Raw genomic sequence first — 13326 nt, 5'->3', positions numbered from 1 at the left:
GTAAATAACTCTGTGACCTTGATTTCAACTCTATTTGCCTCACGGGTCATTTTGACCCGAAGACCATCTTCTTTCCATCTTTTCCATCTGTACTTTTTTTGTACAGCTTACATGGAAATGTGAATAAAAGCAACATTTAACTTTTTCTATTGTTTTGGCCAATCTAGGCAAAGTCTTAAAATCTCAAGTTAAAAAAATAACATTTAGGGGACTTTTTGGGGGGTTTTAACACAGTGGCGGGTCATTTTGACCCGAAGACAACAGGAGGGTTAAAGCAATTATAATAGAAAGCCTCAGTGGCAAAAACACAACAATGCAAAAATATATTCTACTGTCAGGAAGCAATGTTCTATATTCTAATCTGCAACTTATAATGAGCTGTCCACTCAACCATGAAGCTTTTGTGCCATAAAAGTTGTCATCTGTATCAGTGCAATGATCCACCAGGTCTAAACATGTGCAGTAAAAGAATAAGTGACCTTTTCAACCTTGCTGCTGACAAAATGCGTGCAATGATAAAACTCCCATTCAGACGTAGACAACAGAGACCAAAGACAACGAGCACGGAGGAGGAAAAGAACAAGGATGCTTCTTTAGAGGCCCTATTGTGTGAGGAGAATAACTTATATTCACATCTGTGCAATCGCTCATGGCTTACTAAAATAACCCCAAAAATGTGCCAAACTCCTGTTGAGACAAATTCTTTGTTTTTCATCTAAATATACGGTTGGGAAACTAGCACATTTTCACCCCCTGCTGGACCTTGACACGTGTCAAAAGCTGTGTGACAGCAGTATGCAAAACATGTGCACCTCAAAAAATTCTAAAATAGCCCTCGAAATACTTTCAGGACACACTTAAGCTGCCTTTCTTTCTGTCTTGGTGTGATTAATGTAAGGACCGATGCTGCATGGTGGACGGTTGAATTCAACCCATCACTGTTGTGCCTCTGAGCTGCCAAGGGAAGTAGTGACAAACCGAAACAGTCAATGCATGAAAGAGTAAGTCGTCATCTGGGTTTTAAGATGTGCTGTAGTGATGACAGATGATCTGTGCAACCAGTTGGCCACACAATATGAAGTGGAAGGTGTCTGACTCATTTTATGTGTGGTGCTCCACGTCAGTGCCTTATAGGCTGGGTCCAAAATCAGGGTCAGTGTCCTTCGATGGACCCACCGTACCCGGTCTACATGGGCTGGGTCTTTTGTCAACCGCAAAGACCAGAAGAAATTGGCTGTGAATTTGGACGGTTGAGATAGGGTGAGCTGAAAAGGATATCCCGAACCTGTCCCTCAAATCGGTGGGAGAACGAGGATGCATTTGTGGGGCCCAACTGGAGGTGCCTTTGAATTAGGACAGCCTTCGGCACATCGCTGTGACCTAATCGGCCTTCAAATTTGGCCTTTGACGGACGCAGCCCCTGAATTTGAACACAACCTCTGTTAAACTCAACATCGCCTGGGGTCCAAGATGCCTACTTAATTTTTGTAAGGTCACATTAGCTGCATTTCCATTGACCATGAAAATGCGCAAATTAGAATTTTGAAAATAAATTTGCTCAATGGAAACATCAATTTCGAAAAAAATAAAGTTTTTCGACGAAATGTTTTTGATGAAGTGTTTTTTTTTTGTCCGTATTGAAATTGGTGTTTTTCGCAAAACTGCAATGGAAACACTTTTTTCGCATCACGGGAGTCATGTGATCAACAACCGGCTGTTTCTACTGGCAAAAAAGACAATGACAAAGTAGATAACAGGAAGTAGAAATAGTGGTAATATCACAGAAGTAGTATAAAATAGTAAACTCACCGACTACAATTTCCCAAAAACACAGCAGACATAGCCGCTCCCAAGTAGGGACTTGTCTCTGGAAAGCCTCAACAAAAGACGTCGACGTCTCCTCTGATGAAGAGCGCTAGTGTCGTGGTAGCAACATGCTATGTGTTTACATCCATTGCCCTCATGTTTGTAATGACTTATCGCGAGAACAATTGTATTCACGCGTGACCTTAATAGCATTTCTTACTTAATGGAAACACTGCAGTTGCGAAACTGTGTTTTTTCGACGTTAACAGAATATCGACAAAGTTTTGCGCACATTTGCAATGGAAATGCAGCTATGTTGCAGGCTGTGACAAGCTAGCTTAGTGATTAATGAACAGCCACAGAAGCTCCATCAAAGCAATACATACAAAAATAATACAACTAAGTGAAATATTGGATATTTTTCTTTTAACTGTATGTTGGTATGTAACCTGATACACATGGGACATGCTTCTTCCCCTAACAAACCAACTCTTCTCAGAACACTTGAAGTGATATTTTTCCTGCTCTGAAGTCTTTGTGTTCTCCTGCTGTCTGCTCATCCTTGCTGCTCTGAGGAGGTTTAGGTGCGGGGGATGATTCAAAGCTGAAATGGAAGGATTGATATTCAAGTCAGACCATGGGGCTGCTGCTCAGGGCTCTTTTCAAACCTAATGTGAACGGCCCTCTGAAGCCAGTGTGCAGTTGCCTATTAAATAAAAATCCACATCAGTGTGTGGGCAGGGTTGTAAAAAAAGAAAAAAACCACTGGCTAACCAGCAGTCAAATAAAGACGATATGCAGTTTGGAGGATTGGTGTCTTCAAAACAAGTCATCTTTTTATGGATATTACATGCTTCATAAAACTTAATCAGGATCAAATTTTAACTAATCATTTGTTGTGACAGGGAGGAACTTGAAGAATTAAAATTAGAAGGTGTAACATGACAAGAACAGACTAGAAAGAGAAGAAAAATACCATGGAGAGTGTGGAATTTAATTCAAGTATAAATCACTGAACAAGACTGATGACTTGATGAGTAAATCCCCTCTTCTAATACACAGAACATGAGTCAATAATGCTCCTCTGGCAAATATAGACACTACAAACAATGGATTAAGCTACTGAGTCTGACACGTTAAGCCAAAAGAGAAGTTTTCTTTAAACAGCATTTAAATAATCTCTATCTCCATAAGACTTTATGGAAATCTCTTATTTTTTCTTGATACAAAGTAAATAAATGTTGTTCATGAGGTATTACAAAGTTATTAGCTAGATTTAGTCCTGATTGGCACGCAGATGGTCACTTTGAAATAATTCGACAAATATTACAGAATCAAGGCTCTAAAAATGAGTATAATCCTAAAGTTTTCCTTTCAAGCTTCTTGGAGGTTTTGAACTGGCAATTCACGAACATATGACTCTTGTTCCTGTGGCTATGCCCACATCTTATCCACACTTTGTTTTCAACAAGGTTTAGCTTCATCCCGTCGGCTACTACTGGAAACATTTCAGATGGAAAGTGTTATAATTCCATGTTTTGATTAACTTGGATTCCTTCCACCACAAGATTTTAGAACAAGCAGTCAGTGTAGTTAAATTGATCTTGGTTGTTAGTGATCTAACACAAAAATCAAGAGTATATTCAGACACTAAATGTCATTGGTGTCTGAATTTCTGCTCAGCTTATCTGCTCTGTGCAGTGTCCTGCGGCTCCATCAAACAACAGAAAGGGCACTGGCTTTTCAGTCGAGCTGTTTTTAGGTTGCCTTTGAAACTCTCCGCAGTGCATCTGACTGAATTGCTTGAACAGTCTAAAGTAGCCAGGATTTTAAAAGTAGCAATAATCAATAGTACCTGCAACACGATGGTGCAAGATCTTTAAAACTACAAGATAAAAAATAAAATTCTGTTAAACATAGTTGCAAAATACTGGCATAAGATCTGACAGAATAAAACGTATTGAAAAACAGATTTTGCAACCACCGCCCCAAGGTTTTATTGGTGCGTAAACAGAAGTCAGGTGTTTTGCTTTTCTACTCTCTATTTCTTCTTTGACTTACCTGATTTTTTTTACTGTTTCAAACTTAAAACTTGGATTAGACTTTCTTTAATCTTTATTTCAACTTTCCAAACTTACTTCATCAGTGTGAATAACACATCTGGACAGCCCTTAGCAAAAAGTAGTATATGCAAGTATTCTTTCAGTATACTGATTTTAACAAAAAAATAAAAATAAGAGTATACTTCCAGTTTATTTTTTATGTACTTGTCTGAGATATACTTAACCAAGTTTATCTTACACTATACTCCACTTGTACTAAAAGTATATAAATATTTAGTCTATACTAATGTTTAAACTTTTGGCCAAGATAAACTTTAGTATTACACTTTTCACACAGACTGGTTTGTTTGAAGTATATTTCAAGATTAAACTAAAAGTATACTTTCATAAACTTATTGTGGGCCAATTTAGTCCTAGAAGTATACTTGTTGGTAAACTGCTAGTATATACGTATGTTGGTGCACATGGTAAATAAAAGTACACTTTGGAAAATACACTTTTATATACTTAAGTATACTTAATGATGTGCACTTAAAGTGTACTTCTTTTTGGTAAGTTTATAAACTTAAAAAATGCATTATAACTGTAGACTTAAAGTAAACTTTTAATGAACTAAAACTCCTAGTTTAGTACAAACAAGTATTAAATCAGTATACTTTCTAGTACACTGCAAGTACATGGTGCCTAGTGTACTTGATATACTTAAACTTATACTCAAGTATACTTATTAAAATGAACTTCAAGTATACTACTTTTTGCTAAGGGAGTATGTTGTTACAGTAAGTTGTTGGAAACACTAAATGCAATTCTTGTGAGAAGTTTCCAGGCTTAAAGTTACGATTTATACACTCTCAGCCCCCGAGGCCTGAGAATGTTTGTTATGACTCTTAGTATTCCATAAAAAAAAAACATTAAAAAAATCAGAACTTCTACTTTCCCAGGTTCACACACTTTTCAAGTGCTGCTTTAAGTTATACTGTTAGAGAACTGGGACTTTGGCCAGTTTAAGTCTGTACTCAAACTACCCTACTGTCAGTTAAATATCACTGGCCGGCGCCCAGCACAGCAGAGACAAACCAGCTACCGCAAGTGCACAGCACTGCCGAACACAGCCCACACACTCAGACACATTCAGCCACACTCAGACAAACAGCAGACAGCGAGTGTGAGGAGGCAACGAGTTGAGGGGCAGCTCCTTACAGGGCTCTAACAACATGCTGCTCTGTTTGAGCCGTCAGTGGGAGAGGGGTCCGTCTGTCCTGAGTGAAGAGGACTGGTTTTGAATGCAAAAGGCTTGAGGTGGATCTGGAAGGCAAGAAACTTAAGTGGCAACATAAATCTAAGGCCAGGAACTAAATTTGGAGGACAAAACTTGTAAATCAAATCAAATCAAATCAAATCGCCGTAATGCCCATTGGCTCTTGTTCATTTACAAAACCCTGCTAGGTCTTTCAACTCCCTGTTTAAATCAGTTACTACAACAAGAACCCCACTCAAGGTACAATACTCGTTCCTCCCAACTTATTAGATTGAAAAACCCAAAAACCAAGTCTTCTTTGGCCTCGTGTCTTTCTGCTTTGCTGCAGCAAATGATTGGAACTTCTATCAAAATACGCTGCATCTTGGCACTTTGATTTCTATTCCTGCTTTTCAACACAGACTAAAAGATCTTTTTAAGGAGTCATGTGACTGTTTTAAAGAATGAATGCACTGCTCATTTTATTTGTTTCATGTACTGTTTATGTTGTTTCCCCTTCCCCATCTTCCCATTTTTAAGTGTTTTTGTACTCTCGGGCCAACATTGTAAATAAGAAACTGATCTTAATGTTTTGACTGTTGAAATAAAGGTTAAATAAAAATAAAAATATTGTTCAGATATAAAGTGCATCACAAACCTACCCAAGCCTGGCAAACCCAAAGTGTGCTTGGAGTTGTCTTAAACCATATGGAATAAAATATTTTGTTAGTTATTTTTGAAAGCAAACGTTCGGGCATTTAGTCTCCAAACATATTGTAGTAACAGATGTTAGAACACTGATTTTTTAAATATATTTTGTAAACAAATACTTGCAGAAAGAACAAGTGAGAATGTCTAGTTGGAAACATAATTCAACTACAACTATTGCCAAAGTTGGTAATAAAACAAAGGTTACCAGCTTCTTGTACACACAGCAAGGTTGTGCAGAAACAGCTGTAGCAGTGAACCTGTGTGTGGATGTGGCCAGAGGAGTAGACCTGTTAAGTTTTGTATACATTGTTGAAACTAAACGGTTAAACCAAGTAGTTCAACATACAGTATGGTTTACTAAATTCTTTTGCATCCTTTAAAAAGATAATTGATTTATAATTTGGGTTGTCTTTGGTTTATCCAATTTATGCAAACAACAAAATGAAGATCAACAAAGAACCAATCAGGGAAGAGTGAGCTTAAACTGTCATTTTTTTAATTGGTTGCTCAAGCAAACCAAGAAGAGGTTTAAAACTCATTTTGCAGATTTTATTCCCAGCTTTTCGAGCAACACAGAGGTTTGTAGTGCATCTAATAGTTTCAGGCTTGAGCCACCCAACAGCTGCAAGCTTAGATTAGAGGTGTGTTCTTTTAGTCTGGTAAAAAACAAAACAAAAAGAAACTAGCTGCAATTACACTGCAGATCATCTGGACCTCGCTAAAATCTGAGGAGAGAATTGGCTCTAAATGAAATAAAATTTCTAGTTCTTCCACTGTAACTGTGTTCATTCATTCAGACGGACATGTTGTTGACAAGGATGTAGGCAGGGATGTCATGACATTCTCAAAAATCAAAGAAAGCAGGACGAGGTGCAGCAGACTAGATGCACAAAAATGACAGGCAGGCGTAGCACAATGGTCTGAAAAACATCAGAAAAAAAAAAGTACCGGTTGACCTGACCCAACGGATGCATGCTCTTTTCCTTTAGTGAATTAACTCAGAGGCTGGGAGGCAGAAAGAGGGCAAGTAAGCTGAGCAAAAAATAATCGAGCCGCTACAGTCGATCCTGCCTCATACTCAGCCGGGTGCTTGCCAGTGAGTCTGACCTTTAGAGTATGGATACAGCATGCATCATCAGCTGTTGCATAATGTCTTGGAGGCTTTGAAGAAAACTAAAAATTTTCAAGGCAACTGAGGTAAACAAACGTTAGTCACAAAGTCCATGTTGTGTGCTCTCCCAAGCAGCAGAAGCCCTTATACAACAGACATGTCTCCCTGTGCGAGTGGGTGAACAGCAGGGATGAAGCCATGGAGCTTGTTCCTGAACTGAACCAGTCGGTGGAAACACAAAGGCCAGAGGTGCAGCTTGATCTTTCTATTTCATTTTAGTGTTGTGAATTTTATAAACTACGTTCTGTCGAGTAATGAAACTGTCATCTGCGTTTCCAGTAGTTTATGTTTAAACTGAATTTTTAATAAATGTGCAGGTGTAAATGTCAGAGTTTACTTCAGCTCAGCTATTATCTGGCAATTACTCGACCATTGTGTTGTGACAAATCCAGTACACCCTCAGCAACAAATGCATCCTCGTTCATTCGCAGAAAAATTACCCTAAACTAGGGCAGATCGGCTATAAACCTGGATTTTAGCTATTTCCACAGTAGTAAAACCCTGAAGTGAGACAAAAATAGAGAGCTGAGGTTCTACTTTTCAGGCTTTAAGAGGGGACACTTGACAGCTGATAGGATGTGAGGTCAGTCAGCAACAAGGGACCACCTGATGGACAGCTCACTGCTAATGAGGAACTACTTCTTCTTTTCTATTCTTACAATTATAAACCTGTTTCAACAGGAGAAAAAAAGCTTCTTATTGAGGTTCTGGTTACAATTTTGGGATAAAACTGATGCAATATTTTGATCTTTGAAGTTTCAGTTAACCTAGTTTTGTAGTTGCAATCTTATCTAAATGTATGGCGTGTCTCTTTTTAGGAGAACTGGATGCAAAATCTAAAGGATGAAATCCTCCAATTATGGTTAATTGAGCCAGACTGTTTATTTTGCACAATGCAAAATGCTGTTTTCACTGCCGTTTGTAAAGTTCTGTCCATAAAAACCTGAATACTTACAGTACCAAGATGTTTCATAGTGGTAGTTTTCTGTTTTGCACAGTGTAAACGCAAATAAAATCCAATTATTTGTAAATGTAAAACCGCCCAGAGATGATTTATGTGTGATTTGCTGCTGAATGAATAAACTGAACCAATCAGTCCCATTATAAATTACAGTTACAGATGGGAACTCTGAAGTGACGCAAGAGCCAGGTGGTGCCTTGTAGATGACTCACAGCTCTGCAGTCAGTCCTACGTCACATAATGTAGGCTTTAAAAAAAAGTACAGAACATCACTGATGTTTCATTCTTCAGTATTCTTTCATTTTTAAAGAACTTTGGCTTTTTTGATTCCTTTTTCTAATATTTCTGTTGGTAAGTAAGTAAGTAAAGTTTTATTTATAAAGCGCCTTTCACAGAAATATATTCACAAGGTGCTGTAAATCATTACCAGTATAAAAATAGTGGAAAGATAAAATGAAACAGAAAAACATAATTACACACTAGACATGAGTTTTTACGATGTAAAAACAAGTGTGCATTGCCATGTAGCATGTCATTGCAGCATGGATTTGCCTGCAGCATTGGACTTGCCGAATGAACTTTGACCAAGTTCAAATGTGTTTGCTATACCAGCTTGTGCCTGTCACATCAGCAGGTGCTTGTAATTAAGGTAATTGTGTGACAATATGAAATTTGAAGAGATTTTTTTGTTAAAGTTCCATAAGCTGGGTTTTGAACCCTGATCTCCCACATGTAAATCCATGGCATAGACCATTAGACCAATGGACCTGTGGCAAAAGGTGGTGGCAGGGGTTGGTTTGTATGTGTGCAGAAAGAGGCCACATTGCAAATACAATTATTGACACAAAAATGCATAATATTACAACAATCGAGCAGTATTTAGACAATATTATAGTAAAACATCAAAATACAATCATATCAGTACAGTAAACACTGAACTACTGAGTTGAAATATTAAACTATGATGCAGTACCAACTTGAGTACATCATGGGACAGTATTGGACCAATACAAGGCTCCACTGACTGCCATTATAATTCATTAAACATTAATATTTCATAAACTATAAGTTTTACAGGCACCAAAAGGCATAGCCATCATTTGGCACAGGAGCTTTACAGATATAAATTACAGTGGCAGCTCCAGGACAAAGTATGCAGGAGGAGAAGCATGCCAAAGTTGAGATGACTTGGATGGGAAACGAATCACAATAGTGTGCATTGCCAATGCAATGCACACTGATAAGCAACGAAAAATTGAAACATCAAATCAAGAAATTAATTTCTAAAATTGTAAATCAAACACAAGGTCAATGCAGTTCAAAATTTACAATAATACAAAAACATAATGAATGCGGGAGAGAAAAATATGGCATAAGTTCAATAGTAAAGAAAACACAGATTGACGAGCATTCACAATGGAGGTGGGCTGGCAGTTATGGTGAAATGGTTAGCTAAACGCTTGAGTGAAAAAGTGTGTTTTTAGGAGTGTCTTGAAAAAGACAATGTTATCAAGGGAGCGCAGATTAAAAGGGAGTTCATTCCAGAGCCTGGGGGCCACAGAGGAGAAGGACCGGTCACCASYGMRCTTAAAGCGAGTGAGGGGAACCATAAGGAGATGTTGATCCTGTGAGCGGAGGTCCCGTCTGGGGTTGTAAGGTGAAATGAGACTTTTAATGTATTCAGGTGCTTGGCCATGGAGAGCTCTGAAGGTGAGGACCAGGATTTTGAACCGGATTCTGAATTGAACCGGAAGCCAGTGAAGTTCTGCTAGGATCGGGGAGATGTGGGTGGATTTGCAGGTTCGAGTTAGGAGTCTTGTCAGTCTTATAGTAGTCTTGTTACAGGTACATGCTGTTAATTCAATCATTGTAAAGCTAAAACACATCACAAAAAAATGTGATTTATCTGAAGTCCTTATGTTGTAGACATAAAGTTGTAAGGATTAACAATAATATCTACACAAAGACATTTTTAAAAATAAAATAAGTGGGCTTCTCTTGGTAAAAATGTCTCTCTACATACAGTTTTTGCCCAAAACTTACCATCCTATTATCTGAAACTAACATTCATTTCTGTAATCCCAGAGAAAACATGAATTTCTACCATGTAAACTCATTTTTTCAAATTGCCAGTTCTATTAAATTCATCTTGGGTAAAAACATGAGGAGACCTTCCAGTCGTGACTCGTTTCTAATTCAGAGGGGAACGCACGAGTCCCTGCCAAAAACACTTTTCGGCCAATTCACCAAGGCCAGAGAAAATTATTTCCATCGATTCAAACTAATGTGCATAACTTACGTACATTAAAACTGAGAACAGAACTCCAGACGAGACCAATAGCCTGGAAACATTTGATAATCCATGGATTATATAAAGCAGTGTTATATGTATTTTTATGCATGTGTTTAGGCTGTCAGAATACAAACTATTAACTGAAAATTTTAAATGTCAAAATAATTCACATTAAATGTTTTATCAAATGTCTGCCTCCAGAAAATAATATGGCCACACAGATTAGGCAATATTAAAGCTCTACTCTGCCCTGAAGTGGGATTGAATTGGGCATCGTTTTACATTCCTGCAATAATTTGTGTCTTCATCTCAAAATAGAAAAAAAATTTCAAACACTTCCCCCCATGAAAACCAATCCCAGCTGCTTCACATTTCATACTGGCAGGTCAACACGTCGCTTGGTTGAAAGATATAAAAACCAAGCCACGTTGCAGTGATTTGATTTTCAAGAAGCAATAAACTTTTAGTATTTCTAAGAAAATTCACAGCACAGTAAAAGATGATTGGCTTAGAGCCAAACTGCACGTGTTAGTTAATTGGAAAAAAGTGATAAAATATTGATGTTTACGATATTTAATTTTCTAATAAAAGGTTCCATTTTTGTTTTTTTCTGGAATTGCAACCCAGGGAATTTCATAAACATGGTAAACATGATATTAATGTGACGTCTTTCATTAGTTTTTTGTTCAATGACATTTATTTTTTAATTTTTTTAATATGTTCATTTGATTGAATATGCTCTAAAAATCTGAACTATCCCTTTGTGTATTTTTCATATCTTTAAGCTGTCTGTAACAGCAAAGGTTTACATTCAATTTATAATTTATAATCACAAAACAAAGTGAATTTAAAAATAATTTATGATTTAGTTTGCAATTGCATTATATAAATTATAGAACAAATTAACTGCACAGCAGCGCAGCAAGCTCAGAAAAGATTTATTATTTTCAGCTCATCCAAGAGGGAATTTCCTCACATATAATATGCATTTGTTCTGATGTGCAAGCCTTTAAAACAAAAAAATAATAATAATAACGTTCTTTGTAAGATAAGTGGATAAGTGAAGGAAGTAAAACAAAAAAATGGCTCCAATTTGGAAGGAAATGGCAGCATAAATGTATATGTGGCTGAGATGAAAAACAGCAGCTTAGCAGAAAACAAAAGCCATCATACATCTCCCGCGTGACTGAAATATTCCTAGTAGGAATTTCTGGCTGATATGCCATGAAGTGGAGGGTTGTGTTGAGATGAATTAATGAGCCAGATTCTGGTTCTCCTCAGCTAATGTCTCATAAAACAGAGATGGGACTGTACGGAGAGCAGATGGCCTCTGAGCAACACAATAGGCCAGTCAGAACCCAGACTCTGTTTCAATGACTTCACTTCCAGAATATCTTCGTCAAAATGAACCCCAAATTCAGCCGGGGTGATACTTCATAAAGGTTCTTAGAAATGTGGATAGCACATGGTTGAACAGAGGTGGCACGATCCTTCGTTTTACAAAGAACAAAAAAACCCACCAAGAAGCCAACGCTGGCAGAGGGAGACGTGAGAAAAATTCAAAGAAGTGTCATAACGTCACCCCCACCCCACCTCCTTGCAGTTTGATCATCTATGAGCAGGAAGACTTCCAACTGGTCTTTGTTTGAGCCAAACACACAATTAATTGTGCTCTGACCTCCCACGGACCTGAGGTAAGGGCACGAGTGCAAACGTTTGAGGAGAGCCGAGCAGCAACTGGGGCGATAAAAGCTGCACTGGTACTGTACGCTCAGCCGTGATCATTTTTATATGACATCAACAAAAATAAACTGAGAAATACAGCTTGCAATAAGCAAGACAATGTATTTTTAGTAAGAATCAATAGAGATATGTCTTCCATTATTGCAAGGACACACACACAAAAAAAAAGACAAACACAGGCGGTGTAGAGTAATACAGGCCACCAATCACTTCATCTGGAGGCTCCACCTGATGGGTCCCAGTGGGTAAGAATCAGACACTCGTTTGTGAGCTCCCTCCCTCCCTTGAGACTGTCCTTTCCATAAGATAAAAGGTGTATGTAAGTGTTTCAGCTCTTCCTCTCAACCTTCTCCTGGGACCCATTTGTCCTTGAAGAACTGTTACTATCGAAAACAACGCTGAAGGAAATAACAGCGAAACTACCGACAGATTAGGCTTGGGCTTACAAGACGTCTGAGCCGTGTGCGTTCGAGCGGTTCTGTGTAAAAGGCAACGACGAGTTAAGACTGGGTCACATCTGCCAAAAATAAAGGGCAGGGGGATTAGATTGGAAGGCGAAAAGTACATCTGAGAGCACATTACCTTCCGCGATGCATGAATGTCAAAGAACGGCTTATTTCGAACGCTGAAGGGCTCCTTGGTTTTGTCTATCTGCCCCAGCTTCATCTTTTCCATCCGAGGAGAAATTATTTCCTTTTCTATGCACACCAGTCGGATATTGAAGTCACACTGGCCCACAGGTTGACCCTGAAAAAGAAAGAAAAAAAAGTTTATATAAGTCTGCAACTGTCTGATAAGCATGAATTGTATTACTATTATATTTACTTTATTATAACCCATAGTTTTCTAAACACAGACAAGTCACCATTATCTCGTGTATCTGCTTATTTGACTAAGGAGAAAATGGGTAAGAACGAATGGATTGATGGATGCCTCTCTAATCATTACTACAAACATACACTGTATATTAAATCATATTAGTTACGAATAAAAGAAAAAACAAACACACAAAAGAACAAAATACGAATTTTTGTTCCTGGTTATGAAGATCAAGGAAAAGCTCGATCAGAAGCTTGGGAGGAAAATCAGAGCAATGAGCAACATCAAAAAAATAAAATAAAAAAATAAAAAACAAACATGACAGAATAACTTTGTTAAAAGTGTTGAGCGGTGCAAGAGGAGTTGTAATAAAAACCAGCCTGGTGAGCTCAGTCAATTGACAGTTGCCGTCATAAATTTATGTGGCTAAATTGGCAAAGTGAGTCAAAACAATGACTCAAACTTCACATTTCTGTACACACACACACACACACACACACACACACACACACACACACACAC

The 13326-nt window shown here is 38.0% G+C and overlaps 1 protein-coding gene across 1 annotated transcript in view; it reads right to left on the bottom strand.

Annotated features, from left to right (window-relative positions):
• The window catches only part of rngtt (RNA guanylyltransferase and 5'-phosphatase), a 105976-nt gene that overhangs the window by 47794 nt on the left and 44856 nt on the right, over positions 1 to 13326 (bottom strand). Inside the window, exon 11 of the mRNA XM_014019989.1 lies at positions 12568 to 12732. Within this exon, the coding sequence (XP_013875443.1) occupies positions 12568 to 12732 (165 nt within the window). The remainder of the gene's footprint in view (positions 1 to 12567; positions 12733 to 13326) is intronic.

This window comes from Austrofundulus limnaeus, unplaced genomic scaffold (assembly GCF_001266775.1).
Source record: "Austrofundulus limnaeus strain Quisiro unplaced genomic scaffold, Austrofundulus_limnaeus-1.0 Scaffold237, whole genome shotgun sequence".
In the NCBI taxonomy this organism is placed as follows: Eukaryota; Metazoa; Chordata; class Actinopteri; order Cyprinodontiformes; family Rivulidae; genus Austrofundulus; species Austrofundulus limnaeus.
This window is presented reverse-complemented; position numbering and strand designations above follow the sequence as displayed.